The sequence below is a fragment of the Somniosus microcephalus genome, chromosome 1 (assembly GCF_052327205.1).
Source record: "Somniosus microcephalus isolate GS21.2 chromosome 1, FLI_Smic_1.0, whole genome shotgun sequence".
Lineage (NCBI taxonomy): Eukaryota > Metazoa > Chordata > Chondrichthyes > Squaliformes > Somniosidae > Somniosus > Somniosus microcephalus.
In genome coordinates, this window is record NC_140987.1 from 383,179,123 (window position 1) to 383,201,945 (window position 22,823).

At 47.3% G+C, this 22,823-nt stretch overlaps 1 protein-coding gene across 3 annotated transcripts in view; it reads left to right on the forward strand.

The window, feature by feature from the left end:
• The first annotated feature begins 398 nt into the window (after window positions 1-398).
• LOC147125060 (short coiled-coil protein B-like) overlaps window positions 399-22,823 on the forward strand; it is a 56,886-nt gene continuing 34,461 nt past the window's right edge. For 2 of the 3 annotated variants that reach the window (XM_085996683.1, XM_085996674.1), the window contains exons 1-2: window positions 525-627; window positions 1,115-1,201. In XM_085996683.1, the coding sequence (XP_085852809.1) occupies window positions 618-627; window positions 1,115-1,201 (97 nt within the window). In that variant the 5' untranslated portion in view covers window positions 525-617. The other variant, XM_085996693.1, reaches the window with a different exon arrangement.

The window sequence follows — 22,823 nt, forward strand, 5'->3', positions numbered from 1 at the left end:
AGGCAGGGAGGTGGCTTTGAGCCCAAGATCAGCCATGATCTTATTGAATGACGGAGCAGGCTCGAGGGGCCAAGTGCCTGTTCCTGCTCCTATTTCTTATGTTCTTATGTAAGACAGTATTTGTTTAATTTCTCTGCCATTTTCTTATTCCCCATAATAATTTCTCCTGTCTCAGCCTGTAAGGGACCCACCTTTACTTTTGCTAATCTTTTCCATTTACTCCTAAGGGAGCTGTGAGAGTGCAACAGTAGTGTAAAGGTGCAGTGGCAGTGTGAGTGCAACAGTACTGTAAAGGTACAGTGCAAGTGAGAGTGCAACAGTAGTGTAAGGGTGCAGTAATAGTGTGAGTGCAACAGTCGTGTAAAGGTACAGTGCAAGTGAGAGCGCAACAGTAGTGTAAGGGTGCAGTAATAGTGTGAGGCGGCTCTCTGCCCCGCACTGACTCTGCGCACTGCGGGCTGACGCATCTCCTCGGCGGTATCACATCAGACAGCAAGCAGTAGCTGATCGTAGCGAAGGTAAGCAGACTCCTCGGCTCTGCCTTCCTACGGGCGAAGCCCAACCATTTCCATCAGTCGCCAGGGCAAAAGAACAAGGCTCAGGAACAGGGGACAAACATGTCCCAAGGTAGCGGCAACGATTCACACCCAGTAATATCCATTGGGGCAGGAAACACTTACCGGTGTCTACAGATAAAACTGGGGAAGGAGGGCATGCGATCAGACGTGGAATGGATCAGGTCGGGATCTCACCGAGTGCGCGTTTTTAGATTGATAACAAAATGCTACAATTCGACGTTTTGGATGGAGGTTGGGGATGGCGTGGTCATTTTGACCATTATTATCTAATCGATTGCGCTGTTCATGGTGGAGCTCAGTTACTTCGCTCAGTCGACATCAATATCAGAAAATATTACAGCGATATTTGGTCATTTGGGGCCAGGGCAAATCTGAGTTGTCTGCCTTTTAGTTGCAATCAGCTGGCACATTTGTTGGGCTTTGATTGTGCAGAACCATTCGTCTCCGTGTCATTCGGGGCGAGATAATGCTGAACACAAAAGACGGCTTTGTATGTGACCTGCTATGTATGCATTTATTTATTTTGTTTATTTCAGATTATCGGTTCCAAGGAGTTCCTGGGCGACGCCATCGAATGAAAATTCCACAGGAGGCTGATGACAAAATGAATGCGGATGCAGAAGGTAGCTGACAACGGGAGCCTTTCGCTGTTGTGTACATTTACTGTGGTTATTTTCGGCTTAAATCCCGCTGTGGTATGTGTGTGGGTGGGGCGAATAAAGAATTGTAATTACCTTTATTATGATAAATGTAAGATGATATCTCCAGTAAAATCCAAATTCTGGGGCAAAAGTAACTATTCCTCCATTTACCTAAAATTCCTGTCATAAGCAACACTGTGACAATAAAATATATTTTTTCAGCAATGTCTCAACCACCAAAACCTTCCTTGTGGAGGGGTGGGGGTGCTGGTTGTGGGCACCCTCAGAAGCAACGTGTTGCTAGTAGCAACAATAAAGGGTTGTTAGTTGTGGTACTTGCATCCCATATGATCTAGTAGCTGTGACGTAAGCGTCCATATAATCTAAATGCTCCAATATCACATTTCTTGCAACCCAGCCACTATGACGTCAAGTTCCATATAATCCAGTTGCTGTGATGTCAGGTTCCATGTAATCTCGTCCATCCCATGTCAGGTGGTCCTGTATAATCGAATAGTTCTGATAGAATCAAAGGTATTTATGGCACAGAGAGGAGCCATTTGGCTATCGTGGTTGAACCAGCTCTCTCAAACAGTGAACTCCTGCGGACCAATTTAATATTTTTGATAAAGTAAATAAGAATGTAGATATGACATATTCCCTTGAATATGGAAGATTAAAGGGTGATCTAATTGAGGTATTTAAAATGGTTAAAGGATTTGATGGGGGTAGATAGAGAGAAACTATTTCTTCTGGTGGGAGAGTCTGGAACAAGGGGGTATAACCTTCAAATTAGAGCTAGGCTGTTCAGGAGAAATGTCAGAAAGCACTTCTTCAAACAAAAGGTAGTGGAAATCTGGAACTCTGTCCCCCAGAAAGCTATTGAGACTTGATCAATTGAAAATTTCAAGACTGAGATTTATAGGTTTTTGTTAGGCCAGGATATTAAGGGTTATATATATTGAGATAGATTGGGTGATATGAAACAGAGGATGCACATAAATGGCTAACATTCTGGGTGGAGGAGTGTGATGAATAGAGTCCCATAAACGATCTGGAATAGGGTGCTGTAGCTTCATCTTGAAGTTTACGGATGACACCAAAATAGCAAAGGTAGTTAATACTGTAGAAGATAGGATAAAATACAAGAGGACTTAGTCTGTTTGGGGTGGTGGGCTAAGAATTGGCAGATGCAGTTTAATGTAGGTAAGTGTAAAGTCATGCACTTAGGGATAAAGTAAGCAGGGGGATTATAGGATTAATGGAACAATACTTTTTTTATTCATTCATGGGATGTGGGCGTCGCTGGCAAGGCTAGCATTTATTGCCCATCCATAATTGCCCTGGAGAAGGTGGTGGTGAGCCACATTCTTGAACCGCTGCAGTCCGTGTGGTGCAGGTACTCCCACAATGCAGTTCGGGAGGGAGTGCCAGGATTTTGACCCAGCGACAATGAAGGAACAGCGATGTACTTCCAAGTCAGAATGGTGTGTGACTTGGAGGGGAACTTGCAGCTGGTGGTGTTCCCATGCGCCTGCTGCCCTTGTCCTTCTAGGTGGTAAAGGTAGCGGGTTTCGGAGGTGCTGTCAAAGAAGCCTTGGTGAGTTGCTGCAGTGCATCTTGCAGATGGTACACACTGCAGCCTGGTGTGCCGGTGGTGGAGGGAGTGAATGTTTAAGGTGCTGGATGAGTACTGACAAAGACCAGTTGGGAAAGGCATTCAGAAATCATGATAAATAAATCCTTCAAGACATCAAGCCAATATCTGGTAGCTGTCAAAAAAGAAAATGGGATGTTAGGTTGTATGAAAAGAGTAGGGTGTAGATCAAATGAGGTTATCCTGCCAGAACTGGTGTACTGTATGCCACTCTGGAACCCTTACTACAAGAAGCATGTAGTTGAGCTGGAAAAGGTGAAGAGGAGATTGATTAGAATGATTGACGACTAGAGAATAGAACATATAAGAACAGACTGATAGAACTTGTTGGAGAGGAAAAGGCTGAGGGGGAATATGATGAAGACATTGAAATTAGTAAGGTTCATGGATATAGAGGATTAGTCAGGGATATTTTCTTTAGTATGGAATAACTGAACAAGGGGGCAGGGGCAAGAGTGTAAACTAAAAAGGTGGGATGTAAGAAAACATTGCTCCACTGAGTGGGTGGTTGAATTTTGGAATAGTTCACCATGGGAGGTTATAGGGGCAAGTAGATCTCTTCAAGGTCAAATTGGATAAGTATCTTGAAGGGAAATGTATTATTGACTGCAACTGTTAACTCCCAAATAGCTGACAACTCAAAAACAGCTATAATTGTAATCCTATGATGTGAAGAAAAGTAGTGATACGGGCTTTGTAGATTAAGCTGAGGGTATACCCAACGTTCTTTCACTTATATTGAAGAAAACAAAAATTACATCAAGGGGGAAATACAGGAGTGATTTTCATGTGTGTTAATTGGGTGGATAGTGTGTGGGGCGTACGTGGAGCAGTCATTCTGGGACCAGATCGATTTTCATCCCAGACCCTGATTATAGTGCGATCGGTGAGCTGCCAGCATGACAATGTGCTCCAATAGCTTGTCAGTCTGGAGGTAGTAAATTGTGTGGGACAGTCACTTGTGACATGCCTGCAGCAGCAGCTTAAAGGGGAGGTATATTTAATGTCAGCAACGCAAAAAAGCAGCAGGCAACGTGTGCAGAACATACAGCAGCAGATACATAATATTCCAGATCCTTTAAGGTGCAGAACCCACAAGTGACTGCCCTGAAAATGTCTGAAAAACTCCATCTAGCTTTACCAGACAGTAGTTGAGGATCCCTTTAATTAATGCTGGAAATGGTCACTCCCTGACCTGTACTGTGGCTGGTGAGCAGGAAGAGGAACTGTTGGTATTCAGGCAGCCAGAGACAAAATGGTATTGGGGTCTTAATGGCAAAACTTGACCCCACTATGTACACATATTTATAAGCCTCCCACCTGCTCCGGCACTAGGATGCACATCCCTGAAAATTGGAGGAAGTCAATGCAGTGATAAGTTGGCACAACTATTTGCTGCTTTATTTTGGTTCTGCTACCGCCCCATTTTTAATTGCCCTGGAATATTTTGAATTTTTACATTAAAAATGATGCATTTTGGTTAGTTTTAAGCACTTATATTTCATAAGAACATAAGAAATAGGAGCAGAATTAGGCCATACGGCCCCTTAAGCCTGCTCCGCCGTTCAATAAGATCATGGCTGATCGTCGATCTCAACTCCACTTTCCCGCCCAATCTCCATATCCCTTGATTCCCCTAGAGTCCAAAAATCTGTCTATCTCAGCCTTGAATATACTCAGAGACTCAGCAGCCACAGCTCTCTGGGGCAGAGAATTCCAAAGATTCACAACCCTCTGAGTGAAGAAATTCCTCCTCATCTCGGTCTTAAATGGCTACCTTATCCTGAGACTATGCCCCCTAGTTCTAGACACTCCAGCTAGGGGAAACAACCTCTCAGCATCTACCCTGTCAATCCCCTTCAGTATGTTTCAATGAGATCACCTCTCATACTTCTAAACTCCAGAGAGTATAGACCCATTCTACACAATCTCTCATCATAGGACAGCCCTCTCATCCCAGGAATCAATCTAGTGAACCTTCGTTGCACCGCCTCCAAGGCAAGTACAGGAAACTTCGCGATATCCGGCACCGACGGGACCGGCGTGATGCCGATCTATGAAAACTTCCGGACAGACCAGCGCTAATGTTGAAGGATACAGAGGTTTTCATCTCCATATCTGACAACAAACACTGTTGCTTAGCAACAGCTTGTAAACAGTCGGCCCGTACCTTGGAAGCGTCTCTGTAGCTTAGCAAGAGCTTCAGAGAGGCTTTCCAGAGACTGACTGTTTAAAAAAATGCTAGGAGAAGAAAATAAAATTTAAAAAAACTAACAAAACGGCTGCTGATTTCTGCCGTTTGATCGAGGTTTCCGGACATACAACTTCCGGATAAACCAAAGTTTCCTGTATATCCTTCCTTAGATAAGGAGACCAAAACTGTGCACAGTACTCCAGGTGTGGTCTCACCAAAGCCCTGTACAATTGTACCAAGACTTCCTTACTCTTATACTCCAACCCCCTTGCAATAAAGGCCAACATGCCATTTGCCTTCCTTATTGCTTGCTGTACCTGCATGCTAGCTTTCTGTGTTTCTTGCACGAGGACACCCAAATCTCTCTGAACACCAACATTTGAAAGTTTCTTACCATTTAAAAAATATTCTGTTTTTCTGTTCTTCCTACCAAAGTGAATAACCTCACATTTCCCTACATTATACTCCATTTGCCACCTTACTGCCCACTCACTTAGTCTATCTATATCCCTTTGCAGACTCTTTGTGTTCTCCTCACTGTCCCACCTAGCTTTGTATCATAAGCAAACTTGGATACATTACACTCAGTCCCTTTGTCTAGGTCATTAATATAGATTGTAAATAGCGGAGGCCCCAACACTGATCCTTGCGGCACCCTACTAGTTACAGCCTGCCAATCTGAAAAAGATCCGTTTATCCCTACTCTCTGTTTTCTGTCTGTTAACTAATCCTCTATCCATGCTACTATAGTACCCCCAATCCCATGAGCCCTAATCTTGTGTAATAACCTTTTAAGTGGCACCTTATCGAATACCTTTTGGAAATCCAAATATACTACATCCACTGGTTCACCTTTATCTACCCTGCTAGTTACATCCTCAAAAACTGTAATAAATTTGTCAAACACGATTTCCCTTTCATAAAACCACGTTGACTCTGCCTAATCATGTTATGATTTTCTAAGTGACTTGATACCACTTCCTTAACAATGGATTCCAGCATTTTCCCGACGACTGATGTCAGACTAACTGGCCTGTAGTTCTCTGTTTTCTCTCTCCTTCCTTTCTTGAATAGCGGTGTTAAATTTGCAACCTTCCAATCCACTGGGACCATTCCAGAACCTAGGGAATTTTGGAATATCAAAACCAATGCATCCACTATCTCTTCAACCACCTCTTTTAGAACCCTAGGATGTAGGCCGTCAGGTCCAGGGGATTTGTCGGCTTCTAGTCCTATTGGTTTCTCTAGTACTATTTCTCTACTTACATTAATTATGTTAAGTTCCCCACCCTCATTAGACCCTTGGTTCCCCATCATTTTTGGAATGCTTTTTGTGTCTTCTACTGTGAAGACAGATACAAAATATTTGTTTAACGTTTCTGCCATTTTGTTATTCCCCATAATAATTTCTCCTGTCTCAGCCTCTAAGGGACCAACGTTTACTTTTGCTACTCCTTCCTTTCTCCATATTTGTAGAAGCTCTTAGAATCTGCTTTTATATTTCTTGCTAGTTTTCTCTCATTCTATTTTTTCCCTTTTAATCAATTTTTTTGTCAACCTTTGCTGGTTTCTGAAGCTCTCCCAATCCTCAGGCTTACTATTATTCTTTGCAGCAAGCTTCTTCTTTCAATCTAATGCTATCCTTAATTTCTTTAGTTAGCCACGGTTAGAATGGAATGTATTTTTGTTGAGAATGATGAAATATTTCTTTAAATGCTAGCAACTTATCTACCGCCATACTTCTTAATCTATTTTTCCAATCTACCTTAGTCAACTCGCCCCTCATACCTATGTAATTGGCATTATTTAAGTTTAAGACTCTAGTTTCGGACTTAGAATTTCAAATTAATTTTGAGAGTGACTTGCCTATCATATTATGCTCACTCTGCTCCAGAGGATCCTTTACTATGAGATTGCTAATTAACACTGTCTCATTTCATAATACCAGATCTAAAATAGCCTGTTCCCTGGTTGGTTCCATGACATACTGTTCTAGGAAACTGTCACGAATGCATTCCATGAACTTGTCCTCCAGACTACCTTTGCCAATTTGATTTGTCCAGTCTACATGAAGATTAAAGTCCCCCAAGATTATTGCATTACCTTTGTTGCAAGCTCCTACTATTTCTTGATTAATATTCTGTCTAACGGTATAGCTACTGTTAAGGGGCCTATATACTACTCCTACCAGTGTTTTCTGCCCCTTGTTATTCTTTATCTTCACCCATACTGATTCTACTTCCTGATCTTCCGAGCCGAGATCCTTTCTCACTACTGTCCTCATGTCATCCTTTATTATCAGGGCTACTCCCCCTCCTTTTCCATTCTGCATGTCTTTTCGAAATGTCAAGTACCCTGGAACATTTAGTTCTCAACCTTGGCCACCTTGCAACCATGTCTCTGTAATGGCTATTAGATCAAACCCAGTTATCTCTATTTGTGCCATTAGTTCATCTATCGTGTTACGAATGCTTCATGCATTCAGATAAAGAGCCTTTAATTAAAATTTTTAACATTATTCCCTGCTTATTCTCCGCTGCACTGCTACCATTAAACTCTCTGTCCCTTCCTGTTGCACTCTGCTTCTTTTTACCCAAATTGCTACACTGCTCTATTGCCTTGAATTCCTCTTTAGATTTCTAAATTTCACCTCACCTGACCCCTCCCTCCCTTTTTTTAGTTTAAAGCCCTATCTACAGCCCTAGTTATTCGATTCGCCAGGATGCTGGTCCTGACGGAACAGCTCTTTCTTTGCCCAGTACTGGTGCCAGTGCCCCATGAACTGAAACCCCTTTTTCCCACACCACTCTTTGAGCCACGCATTTAACTCTCTGATCTGCTTGACCCTATGCCAATTTGCACGTGGCCCAGGTAGCAATCCAGAGATTATTACCCTTGTGGTTCTGCTTATTAATATAGACCCTAGCTCCTCAAACTCCCTCAGCAGAACCTCATTCTTAGTTCTACCTATGTCGTTGGTTCCTACATGGACCACGACAACTGGATACTCCCCCTCCCACTCCAAGTTCTTCTCCAGCCACGAGGAGATATCCTTAACCCTGGCACCGGGCAGGCAACACAGCCTTCAGGACTCTCTTTCGCAGCTGCAGAGAACAGTATCTATCCCCCTTACTATACTGTCCCCTACTAATACCACATTCCTTCATTCTTGCCTCACTTGGATGGCCCCCTGTACCATAGTGCCATGGTCAGTTTGCCCATCCTCCCTGCAGTCCTTTCCCTCATCCATACATGTAGAAAGTACCTCGTACCTGTTGGACAAGGTCCAGGGCTGAGGCTCCTCCATCACTACATCCTGGGTCCCCATACCTTCCTGACTCGCAGTCACACCCTCCTGTCCCTGACCACTGATGAACTCTAGAGTACTACTTAACCTAAAGGGTGCGACTGCCTCCTAGAACAAAATGTCCAGGTAACTCACAATTTCACAATTGATGGATTTTTAGTCTTAAAAAGAGAAGACAAATTTGGATTTTCTGCAAACCAATCTGCCATCAGTTCCCCAAAAGTTCCTTCAGTAGTCACTCATCAAAAGTTCACAGAGATACTGCACCCCATCCAACCTCCATCCTTTGACAGAGACACTCTCTACTGCTCCATCCCTCCCAGTTAATAGAAACATAGAAACCTAGAAGATAGGAGCAGGAGTAGGCGATTCAGCCCCTCAAGCCTGTTCCACCATTTAATGAGATCATGGCTGATCATCCAAATTCAGTACCCTGTCCCTACTTTCTCCCCATATCCCTTGATCCCTTTAGCCTTAAGAAATATATCTAACTCCTTCTTGAATATATTTAATGAATTGGCCTCAACTGCCTTCTGTGGTAGAGAATTCCACAGGTTCACCACTCTCTGGGTGAAGAAATTCCTCCTCATCTCAGTCCTAAATGGCTTACCCCTTATCCTTAGACTGTGACTCCTGGTTCTGAGCTCCCCCGCCATCGGGAACATCCTTCCTGCATCTAGTCTGTCTAGTCCTGTTAGAATTTTATAAGTTTCAATGAGATCCCCTCTCATTCTTCTAAACTGTAGTGAATATAAGCCTAATCGACCCAATCTCTCCTCATACGTCATTCCTGCCATCAGTCTGGTGAATCTTTGCTGCACATCCTCCATGGCAAGAACATCCTTCCTCAGATAAGGCGACCAAAACTGCACACAATACTCAAGGTGTGGTCTCACCAAGGCCCTGTACAACTGCAGCAAGACATCCTTGCTCCTGTACTCGAATCCTCTCGCTTTGAAGGCCAACATACCATTTGCCTTCTTAACCGCCTGCTGCACCTGCATGCTTACCTTCAGCGACTGGTGCACAAGGACACCCAGGTCTCGTTGCACTTCCCCTTTTCCCAATCTATTGCCATACTGACACTCTTCTTCCTCTCCCCTTCAATTCAACCTAATTTTCTTCTTCCACCTTCTGTTAAAGTTAACATCTTTCTCCTGCTCCCCCTCAATTCAATCTGGGGCTGAATTTTCACCTTCGCGTCAGGTTGGATGCGTGCGGGTGGCGTAGCGGTTCCGAAACGTGATGTTTTCAGCAAAGCGTTGCTCATAGCGACTTTCACTTAATGGCCCCAATTGAAAGAGTTATGCACGTTTCCCAGCCCTATTAAATGGTGCGGGTCTGATGACATCATCGATGACTCGTTTCCAGCGCTCATATTTAAAGCAGCCTTTCACTGAACTCACTTGAAAGTTTCCAGAGGAGGGTGGAAGATGTGACAGAAAGGCCACAGGAGAGAGAAAACTTATGAAACCTGGATAGCCAAAGTCAGAGGGCTGCACCCCAGTTCTCAGATTCTTCCTTGCATACTCTTGTGGAGGCTGTCAGAGCAGGCAGGGAGGTCCTCTTTCCTGCTGACAGGCAAAGGAGACCTCCACAAGCAACAAAAAGAGCCTGGCTGGATATAGCTGAGGAGGTCAGCAGCAGGGATGTGGTCAGGAGGACCTGGATACAGTGCAGGAAGTGCTTCAATGATCTCATGAGGTCAGGAAAGGTGAGTGCAATGCCACACTGAACCTCATCCTGAAGTGCCTGTCGACACATACCCGTCACTCTGCCTTCCCAAGCCTACTCCTGCACATCATTCCTTACACCAACATACCTTGCACATCCACCCATACCTCTCTCTTTATGTATGTACAGAAATCCCCATCTGACTAACCACCCCTCACCCTCACCCTCATCCTAATGCAATCATAGCAAGTAACACCATAGAATGCCATTTGGTATTGGCACCCCACTCCCTCATAGTCACCCTCTACAGATGTAACACATCCATTCCTTACACTCATCCCATCACTCTCACTCAAACTTCTCTTCTTTCCCTCCTTGCAGGAGAAGAGAGCCCACAACATCAGGGAGAGGGAGAGAACCGGAAGTGGCCCTCCAGTGATTGCACATCTCACAGCAGCAGAGGAGGCAGCTCTGGAAATTTCAGGAGCTCGAGAGACACTGGCGGTGAGAGACAAAGGGAGGGACACATCCCAGCAACCTGGTGACAGAATCACATCTCATAAAGCCACATGGCATACAACAATCACCCATATGGTGACTGATGTCAGCAGCCAGTGAAATGTCATCATGTGTATAATGATAACATTATACATTCTTATTATAACACTTCTAATTCATCTCTTTACTCTCCCACAGGTCCATCAACTGCCCCCACCACCCCCGCACTGTCCAGCCGAAGGGGGAAGACGACTCCTCAGAGGAACCTCCAGACTCCAAGGGTGCAGCATCACCAGACCCAAGCACACCCAGCACCAGCACAGATGCGCATACCTCGGTGGGTTCTTCGCGCCATAGAGTAGAGTTGTCACCTGGTGTCTCACAATTCACAAGTGAGCAAGAGCAGATGGTGTTGACAGGGACAGCAGTGGAGACTCCTCACCGGAGGGCGCAGGGCACTACAAGCTCTGCTGAGAGGAAGCAGACACTGTGCCTCGGGGACCACCCAGAAAGAGGGTGATCTTGGAGGGGCAGCAACATGAGGCTCTGGCAGCTTTTGCAGCCGCGATGTCAGCAAATGTTCAGAGAATGGAGGAGTCCATCTCCAACATGAGCACCACCATGTCACAGGCGATGGCGACGATGTGCTGTTCCATGGAAAGGATGGCCACCTGTATGGAGCAGCAAATGCACCAGTCCAACGAAAACATGCTAGCTGTGAACAATAGATGGCAGGCACTCAGACGACCACCTCAAGGAGGGATGTAAACCTTGACTTGGGCCTTCATCGCCCCACTGCTGGGCAGCAAGGTGCTCGCCAGTTCCTTGCTAGCACGGAAGTGTGGGTGGCCTATGAGAGGGAAGATGGTGAGAGGGAAATGGAAATGGGGACTCTTCTCAAAGCGCTCCCACTTCTCCCCATTGCCTCCCCCTCAATCATAGCCCCAGATGCTTCCTCGGACCCTGGACTGCCCCTGCACAGTCGCAGGAGGAGCAGACTTTGGTGGGGCCATCACAGGCTCCAAAACCCAGAGGACGTCCGCTGAAAGTGTCTGTGTAGTCACAGCAGGAATGTGAGCAGCCTGCAATTACCTCTGCGGAAGCCACAGGGATTGCACCTTGTAGAAGCGCACACAAAAGAAAAATGACACAAAAGTAGATGCACAAGCATATAAGCACATGGGTGTATCAACAAATGTTAGTGCTAAGTTTCAGTTGTTTTGATTGAACACAAATGGGTTTTTTTTGCACCACTTTTGGGTCTTGTCCATTTTTGCCTCAAACCTTGGAAGTGGCTTTGTCACTTGGAGTGAATGGTGACACATTATTTAGCCTCGAGCATTGGGCTTTTGGGTGACAGCAATGGCTTGGTCATTGTAGGGATGCTTTATGGTGTTGTTGGTGGGAGTGGTGGGTGGAAGTTAGTACAGCATGTGGCAGGCATGTGGCTGCAGTGGAGCAAGTTAAGTAAACCTGGCCATGGTGAGGCCATCCTGGGCCTCCTGGGCAGCAATGTGCGCCGCTGCTGGTGGCATCTGCAATCAGTTTCCTCCTCCTCCTCGTCTTCCACCTGCTCGTTGTCCTCCTCCTCCTCTGAAGAGGCTGTGTGCTGTGCGCTATGCTCCTCCTGCAGCTCCAATCTTCGCTGCTGTTCTATGTTGTGCAGCAGACGATGATGATTCTGGAGACCCTGGCTGGTGTGTACTGAAGCGCTCCTCCAGATTTGTCAAGGCATCTGAAGCACATCTTCATCATGCCTATTGCTTGCTCTATGAGCCATCTGGTGGACATGTGGCTCTCATTATAATGCTCCTCGGCCTCAGTACTTAGCCTCCTCAGGGTGTCATGAGCCACGTCTTCAGTGGATAGCCCGTGTTTTCAAGCAGCCAGCTGGTAAGTCTGTTGGAAGTGCGAAGAGCTAAGGGAGGGTGGATTGGCGCAGCACGAGAGAGCTGCCAGGGAATCTGGCCCACACATGCATAATCATCTTTTTATGGTTGCAGACGAGATGCACATTGAGGGAGTGGAAGCCTTTGCGGTTCACAAACACTCCTGGGTGATGATGGGGTGCCTTGATGGCCACATCTGTACAGTCGTTGACGCTCTGCACCTGTGGGAAATCAGCCAGAGCTGTAAAGCTGAGTGCCCATTCAGTAATACTGGCTTCATCAGTGGCAAATTTGATATAATTGTCTGACTTGTGAAACATGGCATCAGCGACCTGTGTGAAGCATCTGTGGGCAGCCGACTGGGAGATCCCGCAGGTGTTTGCTGGAGATCTCTGGAAAGAGCCTGAGGTGAAGAAGTTGAGGGCAGTGGTGACTTTGACAGCCACTGGTAAGGAGTGCCCACCAGGACCTCTGGCCAGCAGGTCTTGTTGCAGCAAGCTACAAATGTCTGCGACGACCTGCGCGATAGCCTGAGCCTCCTGAAGCACTGCTGCTCAGTCATGTTGAGGAAACTCATCCTCTGCCTGTATACCCTGTGTTGGGAGTATCGCCTCCGCCGTGCTGCAGCCCTGTGGTGCCCCATCTCTCCTGTGGAGCATCAGGTCATTGAGGAGAAGGCTGCTGTTGAGGAGAAGGCTGCTGGTGTTGTTGGTGGTGGTGCTCATCTTGGTCCGATTCTGAGGACCAAGGTGAGACAGTATAAGTGGCACCCATGCTGATGTAGTAGGTGGCAGGTAAAGTGGAGATCAGAGGACCAATCCCTCAGTGTTCTAATACTGAATAGCAATGTGGTTAGAGTGGCTTCTGAGGTTGCAGAAATGACCTGGAATCTCCAGAAACCTAAATCTGTGCACAGAATGGAGTCAACAACAGCCTTTCCCTTAGGCAACTAATGAGGTGTAAGGTGTGTCTATCTGGTATTTCTAGCTGTCAATTATTGCCCTTGCACAATGGCCACTGAACTTCCGCCTCATCTTCACAGGCGAGGTTCCCGAGCTGCGTGCTTCCCATGCTCATGTCGTTAAATTCAGAAGCTGCAGTTAAAGGTCTGATAACAAGGATTTAATGACTTTAATTAGGTTGCCCGCTTCTCTCGATTGGGTCCATGGCGCACTGGCAAACGTGCCTGAGTTAAAGGCGCGAGGAGGCGGGAATCTGGGTGGGTTCCCAACGCGCTGCCAATTTTCGCTATTTTTACAGCCGACCTGCCTCCAAACCCACACACATGGCAACTGGAAAATTCCAGCCTGGAACTCTTCTCCTTCAGCCTAGTTCAACTTCTTTCACCCCCATTCAAGACGGTATTGTTCTTTCTCCACCATTACAATTACCTCCCCCCCCACCCACCCCCCCTCCCTTTACCATCCATTCCCCCTCTCATTACCATCCATTACCTGTTTGTTACCTTCTTTCCCCCTTATTACCATCCATTCCTCTAATACCATCCATTTCACTCTTGCAGTTTTTATTAGAATACATCATTTGTGCTTATGGCAGTGATTCTTATTTTGGGGCTGGTGACAGTATATATTGTTTTTGTGTAATCTGTATTTTATCTAGAGGTTGTGCAGTTTCTACATGGTGCTAGGAGGTCCCCTGTGATATTGCTCATGGTAAATCAGAGGATATCCTGTGATAAATGTGAGCTTGCTTAGCTCTAAAAGCAACCGTCCCTGCTGCTCTAAGCGAGCCACCACGGCAACAGTTTCTCTCCCACCCAACCCAACCCACCGACCCACGTTTTTTTTCTTCCCCCTTCGGTAGGGTCTTTCCCTACCCCCAACAGGTTTTCTCTCTGCACTTCCCATGTTATGGTATTTCTTCCTCTCTCTTGTACTCAGCAGGGTCTTCCCCTCCCTTTCTCTTTGCTCCTGATTAGGGTTGCTCTCTGTACCCTCTTGTCTTCCCAACAAGGTGTTTATCTCTTTCTGGTCCCCCCACCAGTTCTCTCTCCCATCCACACTAACAGGTACAGACTGGGCTCTGTCCCAGTGTTTAACTGGGCTTTGTTGCTATGTTCCCTGTAATTTTTTGGGGCCCTGCACAGCCCCCCTTATGGGACTGCGTGGGCCATTCAAGATACCGCACCTGTGTGGTATTTACATTGAAATGCCGGCAAGCCAGCTGCGTGGTTTCCCTGGAGCAGTAGGGAACACTGCTCTGTCCCAGTGTCTGGTGTCTGGGCTCTGTCCCAGTGTCTGGTGTCTGACTGGGCTCTGTCCCAGTCTCTGGTGTCTGACTGGGCTCTGTCCTGGTGTCTGCTGTCTGACTGGGCTCTGTCCCGGTGTCTGCTGTCTGACTGAGCTCTGTCCCAGTGTCTAGCGTCTGACTGAGCTCTGTCCCAGTGTCTAGCGTCTGACTGGGCTCTGTCCCAGTGTCTGACTGGACTCTGTCCCGGTGTCTGCTGTCTGACTGGGCTCTGTCCCAGTGTCTGGTGTCTGACTGGGCTCTGTCCCAGTGTCTGGTGTCTGACTTGTTGTGTCTGTGTATAATAAGACACAGACTGCAGGAGAAACGGTACAACAGGTGTTTACTGAATGAGGGTTACTCTAGAACTAACTGTACAGATCACTACTCAGGGTTTATATACAGGTGTGGTCACTGCCGGTACTACAGTATACAGGAGCTGTAAAAAGTAGTTCTCTCCCTTAAAGGTACATACATTACAATTCCTCCCCTTTTAGATTAACAGTACCATAACACTCATTTAACAATTAAATATCAAACTAATTACAATTAACACTTTTAACATGCAACATTAGCTGAAAATAGTCTATTTATAAATTCAGTCTTTGGGGAGGCTCCCTGATTCTTCCTGGATGATGCCTTTCCCGAGTGTCTCGCTCTTGGTGCAGAGGCGATTCTAACACCCTGTCGTCAGTTGATTCATCAGCTTCCAATGCTATTGTTTCTGAGGTAGATGCAACCTGTACATCGGGTTCCTCACCAGGTACGTATGGCCGAGACATGGGGTTGACTCGTTCCTGTGACTCTAGGAACTGGTCAGCATGGCGTCTCACAATGTTCTCCCCAACATCCACTGTGTACATTAGTGGCCCCTGCCGTGTGCATATCATTCCTGGTTGCCATTTCTCTGTTCGGTAGTCGCGGGCCAAGACTGGTTGCCCTACATTGAAGCTCCTTGTCGGCTTCTCATTGATGTGCTGGAATTGCTTACTCTCAACATCTCTTCGTACATTTGGTCTGAGCAAATCCAGACGAGATCTCAACCTTCGGTTAAAGAACATCATGGCCGGGGCCTGGTTGGTGACTGCATGTGTCGCATTTCTGTAGGCTAACAGGAAATTGTCCACCTTATGCTGCAGTGGAATGTCGTCATCGCACATGGCCTTTACTGCTTTTTTAAAGGTTTGTACGAACCTCTCAGCCAATCCATTTGTGGCTGGATGATACGGGGCGGATGTGTAATGCCTTACCCCATTCCTTTTCATAAATCTTCGAAACTCTTCGGACACAAACTGTGGTCCGTCATCAGAGCAAATCTGCTCTGGCAAGCCGTTCCTGGCAAAAATGGTCCGTAGGACTGCAATAGTTTTCTCCGTGGTGGTGGAGGACATTTTGATCACCTCAGGCCATTTCGAGTGCGCATCCACGGCTATTAAAAACATTGAGTCCATGAATGGACCAGCAAAATCAATATGCACCCGTTGCCATGGAGATGAGGGCCACTCCCATGGGTGTAGAGGGGCATGTGGTGGTGCATTTTGGACCTTCTGGCATCCTGAGCAGCTCTTTGTCTGGTCCTTGATTTGCTGATCGATCCCCGGCCACCACACATAAGCCCTAGCAAGGCTTTTCATTTTCACCCCTCCCAGATGACCTTCGTGAAGCTCATTGAGCACTCTCTCCCTTAACTTGGGTGGAATTACCACTCGGGATCCACACATCAAGGTCCCCTGGCACACTGACAGCTGTTCTCTTCTGGATGAGAATGCTGGCAACAGTGAGTCGCCATTTGTTGGCCATCCCTTCACTGTCAAATCATATACCCGAGACAGTGTTGGGTCATTTCGGGTCTCCTTCTCTATACCAGCGTTAGTTACTGGCAAGCATTCAATTATAGTCGAATGAAATATTTCGACAGGATCCACTGCTGGTGCTTCCTCCGCAGTAGGCAGTGGCAGGCGTGATAGCCCATCAGCGTTTCCATGCTGTTTCGTGCCCTTATACTCGATTTCATATTGGTGCGCCCCTAGAAAAAGGGACCATCTTTGTAGCCGTCGTGCAGTCATCACCGGAACGCCCTTCTTTGGATTAAAGATGGAGACAAGTGGTTGGTGGTCAGTCAGCAAGGTGAACTTCTGCCCATGCAGATAGTGATTGAACTTTTTCACTCCCCACACTAGGCTGAGGGCCTCCCTGTCAATCTGGGCGTAGTTACGCTAGGCTGAGGTTAGTGACCGAGACGCAAAGGCTACTGGCCTCTCCGAGCCATCCGGCAATTTGTGCGACAGCACCGCTCCAATGCCATAGGGTGATGCATCACACGCCAACCGAATTGGTAGTGCTGGGTTGAAATGAGCCAACACCTCTTTTGATGTGATCAATGCTTTGCTCTTCTGGAAAGCTCGTTTACATTCGTCACTCCACTTCCACGGTACCCCCGTTTGCAGTAGGGTGTTCAGTGGGTGTAGTGCTGTAGACAGATTCGGCAAGAACTTATGGTAGTAGTTCACCAGCCCGAGGAACGACCTCAGTTATGACACATTTTCCGGTGCTGGAGCCTTGACTACTGCCTCAATCTTTTCAGGGGACTTATGTAACCCCTCTTGATCAATAACGTGGCCACAATACGAGATCTGCTTCTGGCAAAACACGCATTTGTGGCGATTAGCTCGGAGCCCATATTCCTTCAATCTAGTGAGCACCTGCTCCAGGTTGGCGAGGTGATCACTGTCATTTTCGCCCGTGACCAGGATGTCGTCCAAATAACACTGGGTCCCTGGAATCCCTTGCAGGACTTGTTCCATTGCCCTTTGCCAAATAGCCGGAGCTGATGCTACCCCGAACACCAGCCGGGTGTATTGGTAGAGACCTTTATGAGTGTTGATCGTGAGGTACTGTTTCGAGGCTTCTTCTACCTCCATTTGCAGGTACGCCTGGGCCAGATCAATCTTAGTGAAGCGTTTCCCTCCAGATAGCGAGGCGAAAATATCTTCAATCCGCGGAAGCGGATATTGTACAGTGTGAAGGACTGGGTTTACTGTCACCTTAAAGTCCCCACAGATGCGAACCTTCTTTGGTTCCCCAGGCGTATTACTCAACGACCTCTTCATTACAGGAACTATGGGTGTAGCCCACTCGCTCCAGTCCACTTTGGACAGTACTCCTGAACGTTCCAAACCTTCCAGCCCTGCTTCGACGGCTGGGCGGATCACATAAGGTACCGGTCTGGCCTTAAAAAACTTTGGGCTTGCATTTTCCTCTATTTTGATCATCGCTGTTATGCCTTTTAGTGTTCCAAGTCCCTGCTGGAACACTTCTTGTGCGTCAGTTAGCATTTTTGACAGTCGTCCAGGTGTGACGTCGTCATCCTTTTTGGCATCTACAGTCAGTGCTTGTATGGAATGCCAATCTAGCTGTATCTTCCGGATCCATTCACATCCTAGTAGTGGTGGTCCTCCATCTGGCAATACATATAGGTCCATTTTTGGTGTTTCCTTGCCGTTACATATAACGTTCACCCTTATTTTTCCTTTGGGGTAGACTTTTTTGCCCCGTGTACGTCTTCAAGACAATCTTTGTATCTCTCAAGGGTATATGTGAGAATAGCCACTTGTAGTCCCTTCGGTTTATGACTGTTAGGGCTGATCCTGTGTCCAATTCCATTTTCACTTGGACTCCTGCTATCTTGAGCGTGACCCAGATTGTTTGGTGATCCTCCGTTTTGATCACTTTATGTAGTTTCAGACAACCCAGCTCCTTGCTTCCGGAGTCTGTATCACTTTTCTGTTCGTCTGAACTACTCTCCGTCACCTTATGTACCTTCTTGTACTTCTCCTGTGGAGATTTCTTGCTGCTGGTTTTCTTTCCCGACCTGCAGACTCTTGCTATGTGTCCTACTTTTCCACACTGTCTCCACACTTTGTCCTTGAACCAGCAATCATTAAGGTCGTGTGTTGTTCTGCCGCAGCGATAGCACTTCACTGTTCCGTATGACATTTCATTTGTGCCATATTCTTGCGGTCTCCGTTGTATCTCTGCAACGCCCCGTGCTGCTGCTTCATGTGATACTGCAATGCTGCAAGCCTTGTCCAGCGTAAGATCCTTTTCTGATAGAAGCCGTTTCTGGGTTCCTTCACTTTGAAGCCCACACACAAACTTGTCCCTTAAAGTATCTGCTAGTCCCGTTCCAAACTGGCAGTGTTTCCATAGCTTGCGCAGTTCCGTTAAATACTCAGCATTACTTTCATCTTTATGCTGGTTCCTTTTGTGAAACTTAAATCTTTCTGCTATCAGCAGTGGTGTGGGGTTTAAGTGGTCCTGTAGGATTGACACTATGTTTTCAAAATCCTTTTCTACTGGCTTCTCTGGGGTTACTAGGTTTCGTAGTAAGCCATACGTTTTTGCACCTATTGAATTCAACAATACCAGCGCTTTCTTGTCATCTGGCACTTCATTCGCCTTGCAGTATACTTCTATGCGTTCGACATATGTCGTCCAATCTTCGACTTGTGGTTAGACTGGCTTAAAATGGCGTCTCCCGTGCTTTCCTTTCTTCCCTGCTGCGGCTTAAAATGGCGTCTCCTGCGCTGCTGCCAACGCCGCTCTCGGCGGTCCTCGTGGCAAATGGCGACGCCCTGTGGGTTTCGTGCGCTGCTCCTGCGCTGCTGCCAATGCCGCTCTCTGCGGTCCTCGTGGCAATGGCAGCGCCTCGCGTTTTCCTGCGCGCCTCTCTCCCCCGTTGACGCTGCTCAGCCCTTGAACACCGGCTGCGCTCTGCTCTCTCTCGTCTCTCTCTCCGTTGACGCCGCTCGGTCCTGAACACCGGCTGCGCCCTGTGCGCTCTGCCCTCTCTCTCTCCCCTGTCGACGCAGCTCAGCCTTTTTCTGTGCCGCTCGGTCGGCTCTAGCCGCCGCTGTCCGGGAAGGGTCTGCGCAGTACCTGTTGCCAGCCCGTTTCGCTGGACCACCGTGACTGGAAAGCCAAGCCTGGCTCTCGACAGCCTCCCCTGCGATGCTCAAATCTCCGCTGGATGACTGGGCGGTTGCCCGTGGTCGACGCCCGTGCTTCTGGACTCGACCTCCTTCCACTGTTCTCCAGGAGCGAATCCTTGGGAGGTGATGCAGAGTTGCAGGTAGGTTCGAATCTGCTCGTCGCCAATGTTGTGTCTGTGTATAATAAGACACAGACTGCAGGAGAAACGGTACAACAGGTGTTTACTGAATGAGGGTTACTCTAGAACTAAGTGTACAGATCACTACTCAGGGTTTATATACAGGTGTGGTCACTGCCGGTGTTGAAACGGATTCTTTTGGTCCTCAATCTGGTTCAGTACAAACACTGAGTCGAATACTGGTTGAGTTCAACAGTTTTTATTCCGTCATCCCGGGAGACTTACTCTGATACAGCACAGTCCTGACTCCAGAAGAGTCCGACAGGTTAAACCAGAGCAAGCCATCTTTCATACAGTGTGCCACATTATTATACTTGCATTTGAGAAGACATTAACACATCGTACAGTCTGCACCAATCCCGAGCTGTACACGTATACATTTAATTTGATTTCCTGGCCTGGCAGTATGAAACAAAGAAGTCACATTTCACTGAATGGTTTATGGTTAACTAAATATCCTGGTAATGGTTTCATGATCACCTAATCATTATGGTAATGCGTTTGCAATCATGGTAATGTGTTTTCTGATCGCCTATTGTCTGTATAACCTCTGCACTCCGCCCTACACTGTTTCCACCAGCAAGGTGTGACATCGTGGGTGCCAGCCATATTAGCAGCCACAGATCAGTTTAGCTTCTTTTATTTTACTTCCTGCTGCCTTCACAGTTTCTTGAGTTAACATGATCATTTCTTACAATATGCAAGTGACTCAGCGATGTCGACATTTCACCACCATTTTATGCTGACAGGATCCTCCATTTTAGATTGACAGGGTCCTTGGCTATGCGAAGCGAGTTGTTACCATATTTTGCATTCTATATCCTCACCGGTACTACAGTATACAGGAGCTGTAAAAAGTAGTTCTCTCCCTTAAAGGTACATACATTACATGACTGGGCTCTGTCCCAGTGTCTGGTGTCTGACTGGGCTCTATCCCAGTGTCTGCTGTCTGACTGGGCTCTGTCTCAGTGTCTGCTATCTGACTGGGCTCTGTCCCGGTGTCTGGTGTCTGACTGGGCTCTGTCCCAGTGTTTGGCGTCTGACTGGGCACTGTCCCAGTGTCTGGTGTCTGACTGGGCTCTGTCTCAGTGTCTGCTGTCTGACTGGGCTCTGTCCCAGTGTCTGCTGTCTGACTGGGCTCTGTCCCAGTTTCTGGTGTCTGACTGGGCTCTGTCCCAGTGTCTGGTGTCTGACTGGGCTCTGTCCCGGTGTCTGGTGTCTGACTGGGCTCTGTCCCAGTGTCTAGCGTCTGACTGGGCTCTATCCCGGTGTCTGGCTTCTGACTGGCCTCTGTTCCGGTGTCTGGCATCTGACTGGGTTCTGTCCCGGTGTCTAGCGTCTGACTGAGCTCTGTCCCAGTGTCTAGTGTCTGACTGGGCTCTGTCCCGGTGTCTAGCATCTGACTGGGCTCTGTCCCGATGTCTGGTGTCTGACTGGGCTCTGTCCCAGTGTCTGCTATCTGACTGGGCTCTGTCCCAGTGTCTGGTGTCTGACTGGGCTCTGTTTCAGTGTCTGGTGTCTGACTGGGCTCTGTTTCAGTGTCTGGTGTCTGACTGGGCTCTGTCCCAGTGTCTGTTGTCTGACTGGGCTCTGTCCCAGTGTCTAGCATCTGACTGGGCTCTGTCCCAGTGTCTGGTGTCTGACTGGGCTCTGTCCCAGTGTCTGGTGTCTGACTGGGCTCTGCTCACTATTTACAAAGCCAAGTATCCCATACGCTTTCTTAACCGCCTTATCAACTTGTCTTGCCGGCTTCAAAAATTTGTGAATGTGAAGTCTTAGGTCCCTCTGCACTTGCAACCCTTCAAAATAGTACCATTTAGATTATACTGCCTCTCCATGTTGTTTCTTCCAAAGTGCATCACTTCACACTTATCCGTATTAAATTGCATCTGCCAAGTGTCTGCCCATTTCACCAGTCGGTTTATGTCCTCCTGAATTCAATCAAGGGATATGGGGTTCGGGCGGGAAAGTGAAGTTGAGGTCGAAGATCAGCCATGATCTTATTGAATGGCGGAGCAGGCTCGAGGGACCGTATGGCCTACTCCTGCTCCTAAATCTTATGTTCTTATCCTGCTCACTATTTACTCTGTTGGCAAGTTTTGTATCATCTGCAAATTTCAAAATTGTACACCCTATACCCATGTTCAGGTCATTTATATATAACAAGAAAAGCAATTGTCCTAATACCGACCTCTAGGAGACCCCACTGCATACATCTATCCAGTCCTGACTTGTGCTTTGTAGATGGTGGAAAGGCTTTGGGGAGTCAGGAGATGGGTCACTCGCTGCAGAATACCCAGCCTCTGACCTGCTCCTGTAGCTACAGTATTGATGTGGCTGGTTCAGTTAAGTTCCTGGCCAATGGTAACCCTCCAGGATGTTGATGGTGGGGGATTCGCCGATGGTAATGCCATTGAATGTCAAGGGGAGGTGGTTAGACTTTCTCTTGTTGGAGATGGTCATTGCCTGGCACTTGTTTGGCGTGAATGTTACTTGCTACTTATCGGCCCAAGCCTGAATGTTGGAATGTTGGCCAGGTCTTGCTGCATGCGGGCATGGACTGCTTCATTAAGTGACGAGCTGCGAATGGAACTGAACAATATGCAATCATCAGTGAACATCCCCACTTCTGATCTTATGTTGGAGGGAAGGTCCTTGATGAAGCAGCTGAAGATGGTTTGGCTGAGGACAGCCCTGAGGAACTCCTGCAGCGATGTCCTGGGGCTGAGTTGATTGACCTCCAACAACCACAACCATCCTCCTTTGTCCTAGGTATGACTCCAGCCAGTGGAGAGTTTCCCCCCTGATTCTCATTGGCTTCAATTTTACTAGGGCTCCTTGATGCCACACTTGGTCAAAATGCTGCCTCAAGGGCAGTCACTCTCACCTCACCTCTAGAATTAAGCTCTTTTGTCCATGTTTGGACCAAGGCTGTAATGAAATCTGGAGCCGAGTGGTCCTGGTGGAA